This window comes from Tympanuchus pallidicinctus, unplaced genomic scaffold (assembly GCF_026119805.1).
Source record: "Tympanuchus pallidicinctus isolate F22 unplaced genomic scaffold, pur_lepc_1.0 scaffold23, whole genome shotgun sequence".
NCBI lineage: Eukaryota > Metazoa > Chordata > Aves > Galliformes > Phasianidae > Tympanuchus > Tympanuchus pallidicinctus.
In genome coordinates this window covers 5,418,231-5,439,374 of record NW_026294740.1, presented here as the reverse complement: position 1 = coordinate 5,439,374, position 21,144 = coordinate 5,418,231, and the positions used below count along the sequence as shown (strand labels likewise).

The 21,144-nt window shown below is 48.4% G+C and overlaps 2 protein-coding genes across 9 annotated transcripts in view; both read right to left on the bottom strand.

Annotated features, from left to right (window-relative positions):
- Positions 1-435: 435 nt before the first annotated feature.
- Positions 436-8,773, bottom strand: ENDOV (endonuclease V). 4 transcript variants are annotated; one of them, XM_052687599.1, is made up of 9 exons: positions 8,641-8,771; positions 8,389-8,560; positions 7,990-8,124; positions 7,737-7,776; positions 7,518-7,640; positions 7,348-7,411; positions 6,608-6,736; positions 1,775-1,851; positions 436-719 (listed from the first exon to the last, which is right to left on the bottom strand). In XM_052687599.1, the coding sequence occupies exons 1-8, from the start codon at positions 8,685-8,687 to the stop codon at positions 1,779-1,781; spliced, it is 783 nt and encodes a 260-aa protein (XP_052543559.1). In that variant the 5' UTR covers positions 8,688-8,771; the 3' UTR covers positions 436-719; positions 1,775-1,778. The 4 variants fall into 4 exon arrangements, with proteins under 4 accessions (XP_052543559.1, XP_052543558.1, XP_052543560.1 ...); XM_052687598.1 differs by having other exon boundaries at positions 7,343-7,411; positions 7,528-7,640; positions 8,641-8,770; XM_052687600.1 differs by lacking the exon at positions 1,775-1,851 and having other exon boundaries at positions 8,641-8,773.
- RNF213 (ring finger protein 213) overlaps positions 8,743-21,144 on the bottom strand; it is a 49,287-nt gene continuing 36,885 nt past the window's right edge. For all 5 annotated transcript variants that reach the window (XM_052687511.1, XM_052687512.1, XM_052687510.1 and 2 more), the window contains exons 48-67: positions 20,267-20,457; positions 19,892-20,020; positions 19,039-19,149; positions 18,571-18,816; positions 17,578-17,659; positions 17,215-17,249; positions 16,785-16,879; positions 15,892-16,051; positions 15,430-15,604; positions 14,526-14,620; positions 14,113-14,364; positions 13,405-13,537; positions 12,699-12,782; positions 12,172-12,352; positions 11,840-12,041; positions 11,547-11,630; positions 11,049-11,246; positions 10,158-10,247; positions 9,865-10,043; positions 8,743-9,505 (exon numbers count right to left, since the gene is read on the bottom strand). In XM_052687511.1, the coding sequence (XP_052543471.1) occupies positions 9,352-9,505; positions 9,865-10,043; positions 10,158-10,247; positions 11,049-11,246; positions 11,547-11,630; positions 11,840-12,041; positions 12,172-12,352; positions 12,699-12,782; positions 13,405-13,537; positions 14,113-14,364; positions 14,526-14,620; positions 15,430-15,604; positions 15,892-16,051; positions 16,785-16,879; positions 17,215-17,249; positions 17,578-17,659; positions 18,571-18,816; positions 19,039-19,149; positions 19,892-20,020; positions 20,267-20,457 (2,876 nt within the window). In that variant the 3' untranslated portion in view covers positions 8,743-9,351. The remainder of the gene's footprint in view (positions 9,506-9,864; positions 10,044-10,157; positions 10,248-11,048; positions 11,247-11,546; positions 11,631-11,839; positions 12,042-12,171; positions 12,353-12,698; positions 12,783-13,404; positions 13,538-14,112; positions 14,365-14,525; positions 14,621-15,429; positions 15,605-15,891; positions 16,052-16,784; positions 16,880-17,214; positions 17,250-17,577; positions 17,660-18,570; positions 18,817-19,038; positions 19,150-19,891; positions 20,021-20,266; positions 20,458-21,144) is intronic.

The following is a 21,144-nucleotide window of genomic DNA, read 5'->3' as shown; positions in this document are numbered from 1 at the left end:
CATCAGCAACACCAGAGCACCGTGTGCCCAGCACAAATGATTTCCCATCCAGACACCGAGGCAGCAGGCACGCAGGAACCACTGACACCAAACACACAGAAAGCTTCTCAGACCTCTGAGCCTCTTCCAAAGCACACAGCAGACTGCTGGCTCTGTCCCCTCCCTTGTGAGTCACACACTCACCTGAAACATGGTGCCCCGTCTGTTGGGACCAGCAGGAGCTGCGTGCTGTGCTTCTGTTCCCCAGAGATACACCAAGGGAGCACAGGCTGAAGGAAGGCTGGAGGCCATTCCAAAACCCTCAAGGGAGTTTCTGTGCCCCAGAGAAGTGCTGGGAGCCAAAGGGCAGCTCTGCAGCTTGTGGGATATTAAGTTAAGCAGCCCCGTGTCTCTTCGACAATCCCCTCCCTGCAACAACCAGAGTACTCAAGGAAGTTGTAGCAAAATTACAAGTAAATGTCTGTATTTACAATGCTTAAAAATAATGAAAAATATACTCTAAACGTCAAGTAACAAATTTAACAGTGGCTGATCTGTGCCTGCCAGAACAGTGCAGCACCACTGCTGGTGCTGTGCTGACCAGAGCCAAGTGCTGCTCTGCCCCAGGTGGCGCACAGCTGCTGCCTCTGCACACCCACAGCCTGCAGATTCAATGAGGGTCTTCACCTTCATTGCCTCTTCCAGAATGAGGTTCTTCCTCCAGCTCAGCCCTCTCTTTCCTGCAAGAAACAGAAAGCAGGAAGGATTAGAGACTTAAAAAAAGAAGGAGCCAAGATATTATTATGTCACCTACAGGTTTAGAGGCACAAGATGCACAAGTTTTGAGACACACAGTCACCAATGGAATAGGTTTTGTGTTCCTGCTGTGCACGCCTCCAAAGCAGCCAGTCTTTATGCAGCAGCAGCAAGGAGCCCAGCTACCAGCACAGTGCCACTCCCATGGCCTGGCTGCACTGTGCAACACCACAAGAAGAACAGAAAACCTCATCTTTTGTTTCTGGCTTAATGATTCAGAGAATGGAGGAGCTGAGCAGAACATGACAAGCTGCACTGGAAAGGTGTCATAAGGAATCTCTGCGAGGTGCCTCATATCTCAGCACAAGTAATCCTTGACTGCAGCCACCAGCAATCTTCACTTTCTGGTCCAGCACAACTCTCAAAGTGGGGTGGGCTCTGAGTTCTGACAGCCTCCATTCAGCCCAGAGCCCTTCACACAGTGCTAACCTGGTGTCTGTCCAACCTGGCGTGGCTCTGAGGGAACCCAATGACAAACTCTGATGAACTGTGCTGAAAAGGCAGCAGAGTCTTCTTGCAGCACAAGGAACTCCCACACATCAGTGACTTGCTATGGATTTATGCTGTTTAACTGAGCAGCCACCGGCCAACATCGTGCAGAAGTGAGGGAGCCTGACTCTCCCCTTGCTTTCTGGCAACAGAAACCAGCACCTCGCAGGATATTTCTGTTCACCTTCATGTCACACTTGTGGGCATCAGGGCATCAGTGCTTTGCTTATTGTGGGTGCTGGAAAGAGACCAAATCCCCAGTGACCTTCCCCTGCCCAGGACACGGTGCTCTGAGCAAGAACCGTGTGAAGTACCATGGTACCATGGCCACAATCAGCCCCAGAAATCACCCTTTGTGGGGGCAGCGTGTCCTGATGTTACTGGAGCTCACCTTGTTACCCCACCTGTCCCTTTAATGCCATTACTGAAGATCATTACATGAGCAGATCCCCTTTGGAGAGGCAGCTGCTTGGGCTGCCCACACACCTACCTCTTTAGCCTGGAAGGTACAACTGCTGGGGGGGGACACATCTGCTTCTGAATGTACGCCCTCGATCTAATGTCAGCCTGGAATCAAGGAGGAAAGTGAGTGAAGAGGGGCTGAGCCACCTGCTTGGTGTCTCCCCACAGTTATCTCTGAATGGCTTTGCACACCTTGATGCCAGCTCGCCCTAACCAGCCCTTAGCCCACTTGCTGAGACCAGGCTGTGCTCTTCCTTCCTTGGTGAAACAGAAGTTGTGTCCTGGAACCATGCTAACTGGGACTGCCTTGGGCCCTGCAAACAGCTGTGGGCTGCAGCCTGTTAGGTCACAGCACTCCAAGGTGATCCATGGTCTTAGCAGCTCTGATTCTGTGATATTCACACAATTAACTTTTCTGGTCACTAAACCAGCTGAGAAATAAGACTGCCTTCAGGAAGGGAACTATAAATTAGGAAGGGGAACAAGGTTACGGAGAGGGCCATTAAGAGCTTGGGAACACGGTGATACAGCAGGCAAGTTGTCAAGATGACGTGGGATGTAAAGAGAAGCTGGCATTGCCAACTCTCATACCCATCTTTTCCTTCCTCTGTTCCAGCAGTTGTACCATGCAGCAACAGATGGAGAAGCACACCACTTGACTGCTGCATATCCTTTTCTCTTGGCAAGAGCTTGGCTCATCCTGCCTTCGCGCCTGGTGGGCTGGCTATGTGATGGTAATTATGCAGCTGAAGCAGGTAAAAGCATCCAGTAAACACAAACAGAGACACAGGCACAAGCAAACCTGCTTCTTGGCAGCAAGGCAACTGACTGACACACCTTTCACACTGTCCCAGCCTGCGAGACCAAAAGCAAAGCTGCCAAGGGGAGCAGCAAACACACGAGAGTGCGTCAGTGCTATGAGCTCTGCTTTCCAGTACAACCTCCCCTGGGGCCACAATTAAGAGGTGTAATGTTGAGATTCTACTTAATGTGTGGTTTACTGCCTCCTCTTCCTTGAAGCTGAGCTCGGAGCCATCATCAAATCCCTGCTCCTGCCAGCAGCCATCCCTTCCCTTCTGCTTCTGATATACACAAAACCACCTGGGAGAACTGAACTGCTGCATCTTATCAACAGCACAAGTCAGCACGCAGTCAGAGCAAGGCAAAAACACCAGCAGAAATCCCAAGAGGAGTAGAAAGTGTTGCTGGACACTTACTGGATGTTCTCAGCACCTAGAAGCACTACTGCTCAGCTTTCAGTGCTCCTCCACGTCAGGCTTAAGGCTCCCGAATGCCAACACAAGCACTCAGATCCTGGGCTCTTGGTTACTTTGAGAACAGACAGTTGATTTTAGCATTGCCTTAAAGTTCTGTTTCTCTTTTCCAGAGCCTTCCTTCCTCAAGAACGCTGCTACCCCGTGACATTTTCGAACAGCTGCTGCACCCCATCTCAAAGAAAGAGTCTCTCTCTCTACTTGAAAAGCAGTCTGTGACCTTCCCAGCTGGAAAAGCTTCACAGAATACAATGATCATTCTAATAAAGTGGGTTAGCACATCCCCGGTGGCTGTCCTTGAAGCATTTGCTGCTCTCATCTCTGTGCTACTTCTGAAGAGTCTCTCCCATGCCCCAGAAGAGCTCCCCACTATCCTTCCATCCCAGCAGCTCTCAGTCAGGCTTCTCAGGTTACTGCTGGAAATGCAGCCTCCACCACTGTTTAACAATTCTGCAAGCTGGAGAACAAAAAGTAGTTACATAAGGGGTGGTTTGTTTGGGAGATTTTTTTCCCTTCTCTCTATAATTGGACAGTTTCATAACTGAACTGACAAATAACTTTGATCACTCTTCAGGATAAGAGATTACGTGATGTATTTTACAACAAGGGAAAGAGGCTGTTCAATAGAGTCCCTGCTGGGAGACCAAGGGTAGCAAGAGTCAGGTCTACAAACTATTTTTCTAGGTAAGAAAAAGTCCAGACCACATTCTGCTGGTAACATAAGCTAATGCTTGACTAGGTGGCAAATTACTGGCTGGTCTTCACTCCTAACACACTGCTGAGAGACAGCTTAACCCAGCGTATTAACCAAGAGGCTAATCAATAAGATGGATAACTGTCCAGTAATAATCCTCACAGATTGTTTCTATTTTCAGCCAGGCCCAGTGCTGGCATTAGGATCTGGAATTGTTGCTTTGCCTATTCTAGGAGGTTTGGTGGTGACCAGCAAGCTTGTACAGGGGGCTACACCTCAGTGCTAAGAGCTTTGGGACGTGAGGTACCAATGTTCCTGCAGGGCAGCAGGTGGTGCTGCCACACAGAAGAGGGATGATGGCTTATTTCTCAATTTTGCATTTGTAAGCAACGTATTTGGAGTATCTGCAATACTCCATATGATACCACCAGCAGAAACTCACAGCTCTGGCCTGGCTGACTCCTGTCCTCTCTGGTGGGCTGGAGCAACGTCAGGCTGCCCCACCAGCCGCCTCCTGAGCCAGCAGGAACCAGCTGGGCAAGGTGCCAGGTGGAGCTAAAAGGATCAGCAAGTGTGCTGGGGGCTGGTGTGCAGCCAAGCAGGAAGCTGAGGCGGCAAGAGCAGAAGAATCAGCCCCAGAGCAACCTTTATCAGATGGAGAGTGTTAAAAGCTTCTGTTTCCACACTGCGTGGGGATCCTGGGTCTGAGCAGGCTCAGAGCGTGGGCAAATACTAAAAGAGGGCTTCTGACCCCTGCTAGAAGTAGGCAAGGGCAGATGCTCTCGGGAGAGCTTGCCACTGTTCCGGTTTGAATGCTTTGCCTACTGTTCTCAGACAACAGCTCTGCCTACCTCAACTGGTATCGACTTCAGAGGTCCTGACCTTTGCCTGGGTAGCTCCACAGGACCAACCCTCTGTCTCAAAATCTCGCCAGCTGTCTGGATGAAGGGATCACCCCTCTGCAAACAAAATTCTCCCAGTTCAGCCTCACACACACAGAAGGTGGACTAAGCAGGATGTAAATATTTACTGAAGGTGATAATCAACTTCTCTCTGCTTCCTCTGAAACATCACCCCTCTCACCTGTATCACAGCCAGTTCCTTTACCAACATGACAACACTGTGGGCTGAAGGCAAACCGGTCTGACGCCACAAAAACCCATGCAGGCTGACCAACCATACCCCTATGAAAGAGGAAGGTTTAAGTTCCCACAAGAGCTGACAGCACTACACACGCAGCAGAGTAGCAGTGCGTTCCTACAAGCCATAAACACCACCTCAAAAAGGTACTGGCAGCTGAGCTATCTGCAAATCACTGCATTTCTGGGGCCACCAGAACTTAGAAACCAAGTGCTAACATTCCAGAAGTCTTTCACTGGACAATGGGGAAGCTGGAAGTGGATCACCCACCAGGTCTGCAAACCTGTTCTGGAGAGACCCTACTGCAAAAAGGAAGGAAGTCATACAGGGCAGGACTCCCCACAGCCTTCTGCTTCCTAACTCCTGCTTCAGATGCTCAAGCTGAGGCTTCCAGCACTGCCCTGCATCAAGACCTGTGACTGCTACCACACAGAAGCGTGATGGGGAGATGTCCCACGGAAAGGGACATTAAGTGTCCTTTTCTGCTCCCACTCCTCTACCTCTACAGTAAACACATTCATTTCCTCCTGAATGTTTAATCTCTCTGCTACGGAACACAATGGCAGTTCTTTCCATCACTTGAAATAAAAAGGTCACAGTTAGTGGATTGGAAAAAACTAGAAATTAAATAAAGGTGACCGAAGGCTCCGAGACACTTTTTTGTTTCCAAGGGGAATGCTCTTCTCCTCTGCCCAACTGCAGAGAGAGCTTATAGCTCTGCGGAGGCATCTGTCCCTTGCTGGAAGAGGTTACATAAGAAGATCTATCAGCCTACTCCCGTCTGGCAGGTAGTGGTTTATGAGATCAGAAACTCTAGTTCTGGAATGGATGCCTCAAGGTTTGTTTTGCTCTAAGGTGTTAGATTGTGTGTTTTATAACTATAGACTCAATACTCTGCTTTCAGAAAACACTGCAGTGCCAAGGAAAAGCTCCTGTGTGCGCGGACTGCCTAACAGGATCATCTTGGTGCTGCTCTGAGGAGCTGCAGAGCAAAGATGGTCAGGCAACTAACAAGCATGGAGGTGCAGCAACGTGAACTGCGTGTTCCAGAGCACCGTTTCCAACAGGGACATCTGACCAGACCCTGCTCCACAGGCAGCCACTGGGTCAGGCACACCCAAGCTGCAAACAGCAGGGTGACCCCAAGAGGGATCAGACTAAAAGTCCCAAAGGCTTTACGGTTCTCCAGACCCCTTTTCCAAGCGCTGCCGTGATTTAATTAGCATGAAGCAAAGCCCAGGTGGCAGCTGCGGATGACTGAATGCGATCCAGTGCTGTCACCTACTGGCTGCCTGCCGCCCCAGAGCCCGCAGTTCCTTGCAGAGTGCAGTAGCAGAGAAAAGCCCACAGGAGCAGCACTGCGGTCTGTGCTAGGCTCAAAGCATGAGGGAACCGCATTTCCAGCTCCTCTGTATTAACAACATCAGCACCGCTGAAGTTGCCTGCAGAGAGGAACCAAGGCATCAGTCAGGCTGGGTCTGCAGCAAAGGCTGCGTGTTGCTTCTGAGCACTGCATCAAAACAAGAAGTGAGGAAGATGGAAGGATCTACCACATAAACACCACCACAACAGGCTGAGCAGAACCGGCCAGCAAGAAAAGTGCCTGCTGCAGAACTGTCACTTCCAGATGGATGGCAAACCAGGACTCTGAAACACAGGCTTGGCATCCACAGCTGTCAGCTCCCTTCACTACTTGCCTTCCTTCCCTGCCCCAGGCCTGCATTCCCCTTTCTCAGCTCCCTTGCTTTTCTACCTGGCGGATGGGCTCTGGGATCCGGTACTTGCAGCAGGACTTGACAAGCTGCACAGCTGTCTCCAGGCATATCCGGTGGCCCACTGAGATGTACAGGGGTTTAGAGCTGTTGTTGCAGCCTCGCAGGGCCTGTGCATTAAGAAACAATGGAGATCAAATCCTTAAGAGGCTTATTTCAAACAAATAGAAAGTAGCAGATGAATCACGTTGCCTTCAGAAAGCAGGAGGTGGTCCGTGTTTGGTAATGCCCAACCTTCTTAACCTTCTGCTATGCAGCATCTCTTTACAGAGACCGTTTGCCCTTTTAGATCCAAGACCCCCAAACGCCTCTTGCTGCTCTGGGAAGCAGTGAGACTTGCTAATGCAGGCTGTGTTGACATTAACACCAAAGGAAGTTTTTTACACCCGTCTGTTCCCTGTGCAACTCTCTTCAGAGTCCAGTGCTCCTGTGCTGCATCCTGGTAAGGTGCTGCAGAGTTGGCACCTCTCCCTTAATGCTGTGGTTCGTGGAAACTGTGCTGGAACACAGCACCTCAGGTGTCACAGCCCCGTATGTGAACAACACCTGAACCAACAACACCTGAACTACCAACTCCTTCTATGGATATCTGAGCTGCTGGAAAAGGGAAATCAGTGCTACCAGTCACCTGCTCAGACAACATCCCCCAATGCTCCCACCTGCATAGAGTTAGAAGATATAATGGCCAAGCAAAAAGGAAACTCCCTGTGGCTTACCATACCAAGGACAGCCCCCGAGGTGCCCGTCAGAGGGAAAGTATCTCCTTTCTTCTGCAGGGAACGAATCTAGGGCATAAAAACACCCAAGGTCAGAAATTACACAGTAAGTAAGTACACAATTGTGACTGTCCTGGTTCCCTAGGGCCATAAGAGAGTGGAAAAAATTCCCAACCTGGCTTCACCTGCTCTTTGTGCAGCTCATCCTTGACCAAACCATCCACATGCAGGAGGTTCTTGGCCACTCCAACACACGGCAGATCTGTCAGGACTCCCAGATGACAGGCCACGCCAAACCCTACCAAGATGTCAGCACTGTAACTGCTAGAGATCAGAGGATTGGAATCTCAAATGGATGCTGCTGGTGGAGCAGAGCCCTCCAGTGCGGTCCTACCTCTCTGATGGAGCAGCCCGTTCCCATCTACAAGAAGCACCTGAAAAAGACAAAAAAAACCCACACAGAGTAGGACTCCCAAAGCCAAAGCAGACCCGGCTGACGGTGGCTCAGCATCCCTGCTCCCCAGGAAAATTGCACCAGCTGCTTCAATGCAACTTCAGTGCTGCACTGAACTGCCAGCAGAACACAGGCAGACCGTGCAGCCTTAGCAGGACTCTGAGCCTACTGGGGGTAAGGGAACGTGCCACACCTGAGGTCTGAGCTCGGGCTGCTCCTGCTGAAGCCTCTGAACAGCTTCCACCATGAAAGGGACCTCTCGGAAGGCCAAGAATCCCGCCACGTACGGGGCATTGACGGCCACCATCCGGCAATCCTCGTACAGCACCTGAAGAGCACAGGGAGACAGCACGCGGCAACCTGCAGGCGCCTGCTGGGCAGCTCCCGGCTGCAGACACCTCTGGTTCACATCCTTTACTCTCAGCACTTCGTAACGGCATCGCCTTCTGGATCTCAGCACAAAACGCGTCGTCTCGGCTCTCTCCCCCAGATTTAAGCGCAGCGCATCCCAGCAGCTCACGCCGAACGCCGCTCGGCCTTAACTCCTCCTCTCGACCCCCAGCGTGACTCCGTGCCCCCGCCCCAGCGGTACCTCGAGGCCCGGATAGCTGAGCACGACGAGCGACACGCAGGCGCTGCCGTCGTTTTCCCTGCCGTACGACAGATCCACGCCGCCCACCCGCCGCAGTCCGGCCCAGCCCGGCTCCCGCTGCCACCTCTCCGTGTCCTCCGGCACCACGGCGGCCCGCAGCCCGGCCTGCTCGCTGCGAGGGACCGCAAAGCTCAGCGCCTCGCTCCCTCCCTGCCCCGACGGCCACCACCCCGCATCCCGCGCAGCCGTTACCGTTCCCAGCTGCGGAGCGTGGCGGCCGGCAGCGCCTTCGGATCCATCTCCCCCCCCCACCCCCCAGCACCCCCAAAGCAGGCGGGCGGAAAGAGACGGCAATAGAGCGCGCTTCCGCGGTTTATTGAGAAACGAAGAGCGCCGCCTTGCGGCGGGGAGGAACCGGCCGGGCCTGCCCGGGGCAGCGGCTGAGGGCGGTGATGGAAGGGAGGCGTAGGGATGGTTGCACAGGAATGGCTCGGCTGGATTCTGTCTTGGTTCTGAAGTCTGGGGCAAAAGGGGGCCGTGTGGGGGCTGGGAGAGATCGCCCAGCACCTACCACAGGTTAAGAGAAAGCAAGAGTACAAAAACTCCCTGTAACAGAGAGCTTGGAAAAGTTTTCCCCTCCTGAAGGAGCAATGCTTTTTTTTTTTTTTTTCCCTTATCCACCTTCATCCTTCAGAGGAGACCCCTCAGAGGAAAGGAACCCCCCCCCCCTCCACTCTTCTACTGCACATCTCACCTTTACAGTGGTTGCACCCCTTCCTCAAAAACAAAAACCAAAAAAGCAACAAAACAAAGCACCAAACAACCAACAAAACCCACAAATACACCAAAAAAAAAAAAAAAAAAAAAAAAGCTCCAATCCCTGAATTTCCCAAATTTCACTGGCACCAACAGCAAATCAAGGCACTACAGCCCCTGTGCACGGGGAAGGCAGTGTGGGCACTCTTAGCTTTCCCTACGCTCTCTCTTGAAGGCAGCAGCTGCTTTCCAAGTGGCAGCAACATGAGAGAGGTGAATCTCATTTGGGAACATATCCTGCAGCTCGTCAGCCAGCTCAGAGTCTTTTTCATCGAGGAGAGGAATGAGCGATTCCTTCACACTGGAAATCAAAGAGTAAAAGTGGCATTAATAGATGGGGTACAGCATTCCGTGGGTTAATGAGCCCTAAGTGGGATGCTGCTGGTTGGCATCGTGCTGTCAGTTGTGTCTGCAGAAAGCTAAGCATGCTCAGCTGAGTGACAGCTGCTGTATTCCCCAAACAACCCATGTAAGAGGCAGAAACACACAGGGCAGCTTACAACTGCCCTGCATATTCTTAACAGCAACGCTCGCACTACGTGGCCAGCAGAGCAGCCATTTGCTAACAGAACTGTTTGCATCAAAGGCATTTTCATAGTGGCAGAGAAGCTTAAGTTGTTAGTAAGTGTGGGTTGTTTGGGGCTGCACAAATCCATTTACCCCCACGTGGGTCTGAATTCATCTGTAGATCTGACACGCTTCAGCTTCAGGATGATCATCTTATGGAGCTCCTGCAGGAAGGTTTCCAGCCTTGAGTGGACGAAGTAAGTATTGAGGAGCTTGGCCATCTCTGGACTGAGATCAGCTTTGTATTCTGTACTGATGTCTTCAAAAGGATCCTAAAAATGCAATGAGAGAACAAATTAAAGAACCGAAACCCACGCACATCAAGCAACTTCATTTCAGAGGTGAGAGGACATCGGAGCAGTGACTGAGGACACAGCCCATCTTACCCTTCTGAGGCGCAGAAGCTGCTCAGATTTGTGGGTAGAAAGAAGGTGCCATAGGGCTATGATGTGCTTTAGGTGGCATCGTCTGAGGGCCTGAAAGAAAGTGGATGTGAGGGACGTGTTTAGGAGCTTGTTCTTCCTCCACATTTCCCCATGCAGGGCAAAACTTCAGAGGAGTACAAGCACAGGCAAAATGTCCACTAAGAAAGAAACCACATGAGAAGGCAGAGTAACACCGACCTGATCCAGGGAATGTGCCCCTGCCCACAGCACAGGGAACCAGACCATCCTTCAGGTCCCTTCCAACCCAAGCCATTCTGTGACTTAACATTACAAAACCTCTATCACTTTCCCATTCTGTGTCACATCACTGTCACAACATAGTGCCTTTGCCCACCATCAGTCAAAAGAACCTTTTTACACATCAGTAGGAGACAAAATCTTCCCCTTTCACCCTTTGAGAGGCAAAGGGCAAACCAATGTTGCCAAAAGCCGGCTCATGATTTAAATTCTTCCTTTTTCTCAGTTTAAACACTGCAACTAATTATGCTGACGTTCACCTAACTACTGCCCTTCCTGGTGGTGCTGGCAGCAAAGCACAGAGCTGCAGACAGGAGTCTGACCTTCTACACATCCTGCACTTGCAGGGTTTTGCAAGAACCTGCTGAGTGTCATGAACCATTGGATGCTCCCACCTGGTAAACCCCAACTGCAGTGGAAGTGAAAATTGTTTTCTACCCTGCTGTCAAATATGGTGGGGAGGGAATCCTAACACGTTCTAATTCAGCTTGAATTAGAAGTTTTAATGAGCTCGGAGGTCAGATTGCCTGGATTTAGTATAAACCAGTACATATTTTTTCACCTAAGAACCTGAACTATGCTCTCAAGACTCACCTGCAATACATGAGGGTTTGTCTGATCACCCATCTGCAGAACTTTTTCAATGTATTCAGTCAGAAGCATTTCAGTGTTCTCTCCAGCCATGGCCAGAAATTCCAAGGCAATTTCAGTGACAGACAGAGCATCACAGACATCACTGTAAGATTGTAACTCCCCACTGATAGCATTCATCACAGAACTGGGAAGTGCACTCTGAAAACCATGAAGTCAAAGCAGTGTTAGTTTAGAACCACCCCTTACTGCTGCTCAAGTTGCTGAAGTCCCAGACAAGGGACAGAACCCCAATTTAGGAAAGTGATAATGCCTAATATCATCTTTGCTTTGTAAATCCTAACTGATGAAAGACAACTACAGGCTGCACATTCAAGGCACGCCAACAGATTAGCGGGCAAGTCTTCAAAGCAGATGGGCAAAGCAAGCAAGGCAGGCCCACACTTCTTAGCATTTAAGGGGTCACACGCTTGCCCTGTTCCCTCCAGGGCAGAAACCCACCTGATGCAGACGCTGCTTATTCCTGATATCGTTAAATAGCTCCTCATAATTCCGATCGTGTCTGTAAACGAGGGTGGGTATCCCCTGTCAACAGAGAAACCATTTGTTGTAGAGCTTTGTAACATTGCTAACCCTGCTACAGCATATGCTTTGCTGCAGCAAACTCTGCAGGGCTTCCAGCAACAGCCAGCACATCATCAGAGCCCTGCAGACAACTGCAGGCCAGGCAGCAGCAAGTTGCCTGCTAGCTGTTTTCTGGCTGCCTAGAAACACAGCCAGCTGCCTTGTCCTACCGTTAGGGTGATGAGCGGCTTCCCCTGCAAGAACTTGCTGATGACTTGCTGCTGGATCCTCTCCAGATCAACATGCTGCAGTGTCTCCCCTCCCTTCTCCATGCTGTACTGGCAGTTGGATAAGATCAGGGGAATCAAGTCTCTCTCAACCTCGTAACTGATCAAGTGAAGGTCAGCCACTTCTGATGGACTGACCAAGTACCTGGAGAAGAGGGGAAAAAAAAATTGTCTCCATTTACAATGACAAGCCTTTATGAAGCAGGGAAAGCAGACCGTGTGATGGCAGTTGATTAAAACAGACCAAGAAGTGCTTAGCTGTCAGAGCAACGTACCGGTCATCTTCTTTGGTGTGTTTGTTCACCGAGTGGATGAAGTCATTTTGCAGGCTGATGAGGTAACTGACCAAGGCTGTGGAGCAGAGGCCCAGTCCCTGTCGACGTGGCAGAAGGACCTCAAGCTTGTTGTCCAGGGTCAGGTCAGCATCACAGTAGCCTTTAGGAAGTTTAAATTCCCCTGAAATAAAAAGCATTGAAAGCTCCTTGAGGTGGCCTAGAGCCCACAGTAAGCAGCTTCTCCTGAGCTGACACAGGTAGGAGAAAGGATGCAACGGGAAGAGAAATCAGCCCTCGTTCCATTGCCTGTAAGTGCTGAAGGAAGCAGTTTAAGGGAGAATATTACAAGCAGGAAAAAGCCTTCCATTGCATACTTTTTAACTTCTAATGGCCAAGGTCAGTTTTATGGATGCATGTCAGCAACTGATGGGAGAAATCCACCAATGGTATTGAAGGACCCCTGTCTGACAGCAGGCACTCCCTCATTTCCACCCCTCAGAACAGTGCTGGGAAAGAAAAATACTCACCATTGGTATCCAGTGATGACCTCAGCTTGTTCCAAACTGACAGGAACACATCAACTCTCCTCTCCAACAGAACCCACATCACATCTGGCAACACCAGAAACAGGAAACACCTTTTACTGGCGACGCCATGAAATCCAGTACTACAAGAGTTTTCAAAGCACCTCTGTTCAAACACATCAGAAGTGCTTAAATGCACATTAAACAGTTTCCTAATGTTATTAAATGGAGTCATTTGCTCTGTTTATGTTCTTCCATTATTGTGCTGAGTTGGCCCAGGCTACAAAACTCGGTCTGACCCTGCATGACCTTTAAGTCCTGTTCTGTAAGTACTCAAGAACAGGAGGAGCTATACATAAGTGCAATTGATTTGTCACTGTTTCTCCAGCATCAGAAAGGATGGACCTCTCTCATGCATTTTAGGAAGGCCCTACTCTAGGGCATAGCTCCAAAATTCAGCATACCCACAGCTGCATCCCTCCCCTTGTAGCCATCCTCCCCGTGCTTATAATTCTCTCAAGACCACTTTATGGTTTTTAAAAGAGAAACCTCCAATATCGAGGCCTCCAGCTCATCCAAACAGGGGATGAAAGGAAAAGACTGCAAGTTTAACAGGAATTTTCACCTCCATTATCAGCTGGATTCTCCAGGCCATCATTCTAAAGCACTTTTCGTTTCACTAATTTAAGTTTGGGCAGCATCTTCTCACCTGAGAGGGGCTCACTGAGGAACTCTCTGATCGTGCAGCGTTTGGCATCAGAGGTGTTCTGAAACAGCCTCACCAGGTCTCTCTGAAGAGCCAGAATCTCCGGCAGATATTTTACCAGCCTCAGTTCTGCTTCCTAGAGGGGGAAACGTGACCCGTGAGTAAAGCTGTCCTTGGGCAAAAGGTGGTCCTGAATACTTTTACTGAATTACAAAGAAGAAATACATATATATATATATATTTTACATGTGCAGTTCAAGATTATCAAAGCTGATGATGAGGAAGACACTATAATCAAATGCTAGAACACTGCTCAAGTTTGATTTTGTATTCTTAATCAATCAGTTCTGTGCAATTTTACAGTTCTTTTCCAGTTTGATTTTGCTGCTCGTGCTGGAGCAGAAATGCCTGGGCACCTGTTCAGGTTTTGCTGGATGTAGGATGCTGCCATTGGGTGTCCTCATGCCCTCATGGGGAGCAAACCCAAAGAACATTCAGCATATCCTGGAATTAACTGGTGACATTACGACTCCTTTGGAAAAGTAAAGAAATGCACAAAGGTTTCCTGCAACGGCCTACCTCATTTTTAATAAACAGGGCTTGGGAAGTGGGACCAGACAGAGCCAGAGGTCCCTTCCAACCTCAACCACTCCGTGAATCTGTGGACAGGTATCTGAACACTGTGGGGTCTCACCCCTGCCTCACATTCACCTTCTGCAGGAACTTCCACAGGAGTGGGACGGTGTCCTTGGCGTTCATTTGCTGGACTACGTGGCCCAGGTTCTCCACTGAAATCCTCTTTCGGCTGCTCCACATCTTGGAGTGATGTATGTGGCTGTCCTTGGGCAGTTGGGACAGGAAGGTCACTGGGTCACCATAAACTATTTTCACTACTGGATTGGAAGAGATTCTCTCATCCTCTTGAATTTGCTCATTTAACTTCCGAAGTTTTTTATCCAAGTCCTGCATAAAAGAATGACGTTCTATTAGAATTGGCAGCTTTGTTTAAACTCCTGAATAGCTCAGCTTTAGGAATAGCTGCATGAAAAGGGTAACGCAGGTTTTACAGCAGGTCAGATTTCTACAGAAGTGGCTACTGAAGTTTTTTAAAACAAATTTCTCACCTCCAATTCAGGAATAATAACTGTGCTTGCAACAATTTCTTCCCATTTCTTTCTTTTCTCCTTGGTGGAAAGCACACCATCAAACTGAACCGGCCCTGTAAGGGAAATATTTAAGAGTTATGTTCAGAACACTTCAGTTGCAGAAAGAGCTTAGATTCCCAAAGCTTCAGGATGTGACGTCCTTGCAAGCCTGCATGATGAGCCAGGAGCAATTGCAGAGGTCCTGGAAGCTAAATGAGCATCTCAGTCTAGCTGAGTATCATCCAGAACAGCACACAGCAATCTCAGGCTTTTAGGACTTCAGTCATTCATTCAAACGATGCAGCCATTTATACAAGTCATTCAGCATCCCAGAAAGGTTAAACAACTTGTTCAAGGTCAGACCAGGAGCAACGACAGAATAAAGAACAGAACTTGAACAATGGCCCGTGCTGTCACACACTGAAAATACGGCTCTTCCATATAAATCACCCTACAATAATGACTACATCAGCTTGAGCTCCAGATTCTACTGCTAGCCAGATTCTGCCATCCCTATTCTATCAACAGACTTCTTGGCAGTCATTTAAGGAGTAGCATACGATTATATACAGTACTGTGCTTTGAGCAGCACCTCAGCTTGTGAGCTGAGAACTCTGTCAATACATCACGAGGCTATTTATTCCACAACTCCTTTTCAGAACTACTTATCAAATCTTGCAAAACCCCTGCACTCAACCAAAATAGAAGTACACAGCTGAAGTTTCTTCACTCTCTGCAGCTAAGAAACAAGCCTCACGTTCCTGCATCTTCCTCATCAGCTACTGCCTGCTGGAAATGGTTCTTTACCAAAGAAGCAAATTAACTGCTGCCCTTAAAATGCCAACACAGCTTGCAGATGCGATATGGCTGATAGCTTCCTTACACTGCCCTGGGTGCTGGTCCTTCAGAAGGCTGCTTAGGACCAGATGAAGGATGTTGATAGTCTCATCCACACTCTTTCCCAAAATTCTTGTCAGCTGTGCCAAATCCTCCTGGATGTGCTGCTGCAGGAAGGTCACCGAGTTGCGCACCGGTGGCTTGATCATGTTTCTCAGTGACTAAAGAGTGACGAAAAGGAGAGAATGAGTACAGCCAACACCACCCAGATCAAACACAAGAACTGCAGTCTTACCAGAAAGTCTCTACTCCACCAACTGAACGAAGGCAGGTATGCATGCATACGACTGCTCAATGAAACCAGCACCACTGCTAGGCAAGGAGGGGAGCGAGTTTGGGTCTTGTGCCTTGAAAGACTGCCCTTGTCACTAGGCAATGCGATGAGAAGGGCCAGCATCACACAGATTTCATTTCACGCTGCCACTTGAAGTTACCAGTGGGAGAATACCTGAGGATCTTTTGTGGCTCCCAGCAGCATCGTTAGATGTGTGAGCAAGCGGATCAGAACGAAGACAGCCGGGGTCATGGACCGATCGCACACTCCCTGCCCTCTTCTATGCTCTGCATCTCCAAGTATGTGGCCAGTTTGAGTTCTGTCTTCAATACTCCTGTTGGAAAGCATGTATACAGTAATTATTGCCTTGACAAGAGAACACATGAGGTTGTCAACACCCAGCAACATCTTTCTGATCATGAGCTCTCTGAATGCCATAAAAAGTACCAATCAAGAGCGAATGAAGAATTTCAGTAAGTTTTGTATGCAAATAAGCCAGTTCCCTTAGCTGTGCTGCCTGATTTCCTTCTTAGACATCTCTTCTTGTTACATATTCTATGAAAGAGGCAATGCCCAGCTGGGCAGGATTAGCCAGCACCATGCAGGACAGGTGGAAAGCCACTACTGTCAGACTTGGAGACCTTAAGGTTTTTATGCAAGGGCTGAAAGTGCAAATCCAGAAGAGGAGAAGGGAGCACAAGTTGTAGTTCCTGCAGTTTTAGCAGAAGTTCTACAGCCTTGATGAGCCATCTAACAAAATGTAGCTTTTTGCTCTATGTTACTATGGAACCACACAACATCCATCAGCTTGGACAAACAGAGTTGAAAAGCTTCAACTAAAAAGCTTAACAAGCTCTTATTTTAATGTAGTATTTGGAAATCCAGAGTTTTACCAGCATCCCTCATGGCTCAGCCATTCCAATTCCAAGAGGCCAACATGTGAACTGGTAGGGAACCCTTTGCACCACCTTTCAGGTGCAGCACAAGGCAATAGCTTTTGTTCTGAAGGCACACCAGGCAAGTACAATCCCATTCAGCACTGAGAAGGTGAATGAATCAAAGCCTACCGGAACACTTCAAAGCCAGGCAGTGGGTTATGGTGAAGCCCTCCAACTTGTAAGCCACACTCAATACAACGGCCAATTTCCCAGGGTCTGCCACACTAGCAAAAAGCAAAAAAAAAAAGAGAACAGTGAATTCCAGAGTAAGAGACAATGAAGCAGAAATCCAGACTGCAGCTGCTTATTTTGAAAACTGCTGCATACTGGACAGACAACCTCTGGCTGACTTATTTCCCAGGTTTATGGCACCGTCTGGGTTAGAGCCACTCTAAATTGTACATTACAGTGGCAAAATGGCTAGCATTGCTGAGAGTTTATAGGATGAAATGCAGTACAACAGAACTTCAGCAGTAACTAAAACATGGAATTTATGCAATTTATTGTTGCAAATCTTATTTGTTTTTTTAAAAAAAGACTACCAATCTCAAACTCTTACCTCTCCTACAGTGCAGGGGTGGCCATTTGGACATACTATGAAGAAAGAGAAAAAAGTACAACAGTGTTAACAAAGCTATTTATGAAGCTCCTGTTATTTCCTATCACGGGGACCATCACCTTCAAGCTAGAAATATGCTTCAAGGCCTAATGGAAAGCACTGATGTTCCCAAAGCCCAGAGTGTGAAAGACCCATGTTGAAACTGGAGGAAGCTTTTATTGCTTCTCTCCTTGAATAACATGGAAACCTGAAAAAAAACTCATGCCTAGAAGAAGAATATGTCTGTTCTCATATCAGGAATTGCTTTGTTAAAAACGAGGATTCTTCAGTTTCTTTCAAAGCCAGTCAGTCAGAAGCACTTACTGTACATCTTCAGACCTTCCAGTCCTTGCCAGGCTCTCGCTTGAGCCACCAGATCTTCTGGCATCGTAGGCAGAAAAGAGTGCTAAGGAGGAAGAAAGGTGACAAATGAATATCTCAATTAATTCCTTACTGCAGCAGCAGCCCATTTGTTCTTTGTCCTCATACCCCATCGTGGTATCTAAAAGAAGAGGTAGTGCAGATGAAGGGCGTGATGCACGTGCATGGTTTCAAATGCTGTCCTCAATATTGTCAAGACTTGCACATGCACTCTCTAGAGTCATGACATCCTAAGATGTGTAGACATCTCTAGATGTCTAGAGTCATGACATCCTAAACTCCTGGAGTGACCTCATGTACCCTGGTGTCTACTAGTGTGCTTCCTTACGTCTGGAAAGCCAGAAGAAGCAGAGCAGCAGACCCTTCAGATCCTATAGTTCAATTATCCTCTAGAACACGGGTTTCCACACTGCTATCAGCCAACTGCTTTCAGACTTGCTCAGACACCAGCACAAGCATTTGCCTGGAACTGCTCAGTCTGCAGAAGTACTTTGAAAAAGTGCCAGTCCAGAGCTCAGTGCTGCGTTCCTTAATGCCAAGAACACTCAAACACCCATCAGAAATTCACAACTACAACAACAAGCTGGTGTCTTCTGCTGCTATGATGATGTTACAGCGGGCCCAGCAGATGCATCAAAGTACTACTGACGTGCTGATCATCAGTGATAGGACCAGAGGGAATGGTTTCAAGCTACGGCAGGGGAGATTCAGGCTGGACATTAGGAAGTATTACTGTTCAGAAAGGGTGGTCAGGCACTGCAATGGATGCCCAGGGAGGTGGTGGAGTCACCGAGCCTGGGGGTGTTCAAGGAAAGGCTGGATGTTGTGTTGAGGGACATGGTTTAGTGGGAGCTATTGGGAATAGGTGAACGGTTGGACTGGGTGATCTTTGAGGTCTTTTCCAACCTTGGTGATTCTATGATTCTATCTCTTTACCTGCATGATGTCTGGGGAGAATGCCAGATTCCTCAGTGGCTGCAGGATGGGGTTCTGCCCGCACAGCAAGACAGCCATAGTATGAACAGCCACCTCAATGAGTGCTCCGTTCTTGCTGAAGCTTTGAGGATCCACACTCAGAACAGAGGGCAGTGCATTCATCACAAGAGACGTCGCAAAGTTCTGCAGGTCTGGAGGACTCAGGACTTTGGAGTTTTGGATGAACTCAGTCAGAGCACACGTTTGCTGAAAGCACATATTTAAAAGAAATAAAACCACCGTGATGTTGTGAAAACTGAGGAGGATTAGCAGCTGCTTCTCATGCTGCATTTTCTCCCACTTTGAAAATAGTTTCCCTTTGCCCTGCCCAGGGCATAAGCCAGAACAAAAAGTTCCTCCACCAATGATTCATATCTCATTTATCGATGAAACATGTTTGTCACAAGCCCCCAAAGGGCAGCACCTTACCTGCTGTTTGGGATGAAAACTGGAGTCGCTGAATCCATACAGGGCAGTGACCTCTCTGTAAATAGCCAGGAGCATGTGGACAGATCGAACAGCTGGGGTGCTGCCAGAGGCCTGGAAAAGGTGAATTCATGATAGAGTGGAAAAGAGGTGAGCACTGTGATGGCTGAACATTTACAAGGGTTCAGTCGGTCTGCATTAAAGCTCTCCCCATATATGAAGGGACGATGCAGATGCAGAAATTGCTGTCCAAGCCACAGGAAGAGCAATCTGAGCCTCCAAGCTGATTTGATGTCAGAAACTTCAGTATTTTATTCTCGTCTAGCTGGAATTGTGATCTCACAGTGCAGCACATAAAGTTTCCCTGCCTTCAAACCAAATCAATACACAAGCGATGGAAAATATCACCACCAGTGAATGCACTGGGTGATGTGGAGAAATTCCAGTGGGCACCTTTTGTCGAACGTCCTGAACACTTTCATATACAAAATGTGGATTGGAAAAAGGTTACAATTGCACTGAAACCACTTGGTTGATTTTACATGGCCCTCTCCTGGCAGTTGGCTACAAAGTGCAAGCAGCATCACTGTAAGTCAAACTGCTGTATTTATTAGAGGGGAAGAAAAGCAAGGATGAAGCGACCAACAGAATTTCAGTGTTACAGATGCCAGAACACATGATAGAAAAAGAAGTAAACGTTTGCATCTCTGCCAGGATAAGCCATGGCAACTTCCACAAGTAAAAGCAACCCAGGCATCTCCATTGCAAAGAGACACTGCCAACACCAACATATAAAGCTTCAATGCTGGTTATCTGGAAACCTCGAGAGGGTTGTGGTGTGGAGAACATGCCATACCTTCTCAGCCTCTAATAGATCCTCAGGCTTGCACTCTATCATGGCTCTCCCCACAGCATCACGCAGGTCTTTGTAGCCCTTGCCACACGCCAGGTAACGATCGATGTGGTTAGACTGACTGCTCTGTACCTGCAAAGGGAAAAGCCCACGGTGAGCACTGTGGATGTTAACCTGCCACTGGACAAGGCAGAACCTGCTCTTTGCAGGAACCATTTCTCCCAACAGATGCAGCCTTTCAGCCCTCACAAAGAGGCAGCACACAGTACGGCAACCCAAACAGATCTCCCACTGCGGCAAGTTCCCCAAAACCAGGCAGCATCAGAACCAACTGAGGACCAACAGGAGGGGGCCATCTCCAAACAGACCCTTCTTTACCTGTCGCAGAATTTCCTCTGGGAACACCCAGTTGAACCTTGCCTCCATTACAAGCTTCTGAGCAAATTCCATCCCATACAGATGAGCAATTTTCCGGACCAGGTAAACACGGTGCCAGTCATTCTTGCTGAGGTCACAGAACACCTTCACGTTTTCCAGGTAACGTTTCTTCTCCTCCACCTGGCCTTGTTCTGGCAGAGAAAAAGCAAGAAATTCATCCTACCTTGGAAAAAAAGAAATACATCCCACCTTGCTGATTATCTAGAGTGTTTCCTCAAGCCAACTCTGGCCTACAATCCATTCCTGACACTGATGATGTTATTTCCAAAGTGTTCTAAGATTACATGGAAATCTGCTCTACGTTTCCCATGGGACACAGGCTCCAAACATTTTCAGAACCAGGACTTAAATACATAAAAAAAGTTTTCCTGTGACTCCTACCAAAACTTCACCTGGACAAGCTCAGGATTGTTCCTGTATTCTACTGCTCTAATCCAGCACTAAGGAACTGGTATTAATTCTCAGAGCTCTTCCATTTTTCTTAGTATTTCCATCAGCTCAACTACCAAGGTGATGGAGTGCCCTAAGAACACTTCCTGCATACATTCCACTGGCCTGACATCCTCAGTGCAAGAGCTGGACTCTGAAATCCCTTTGAAGTCATTTTCATGCTTTGATGCTTCACTGACTGCGTTAGCTTCTCTTAGCAGCTCAACACCTTCTTTTAAGGTCTGTTTTTTTGGAAGTATCTCTTCCTCCTTTTCAGACGCTCACTAAACCTCACGGTCTCAATGTATCTAAAGCATCACTTATGCTTCATTCATCCACTTAATGAAGTTTGATTTACTTGGTCCTAAATGAAGTTGCACTGTTAGCAT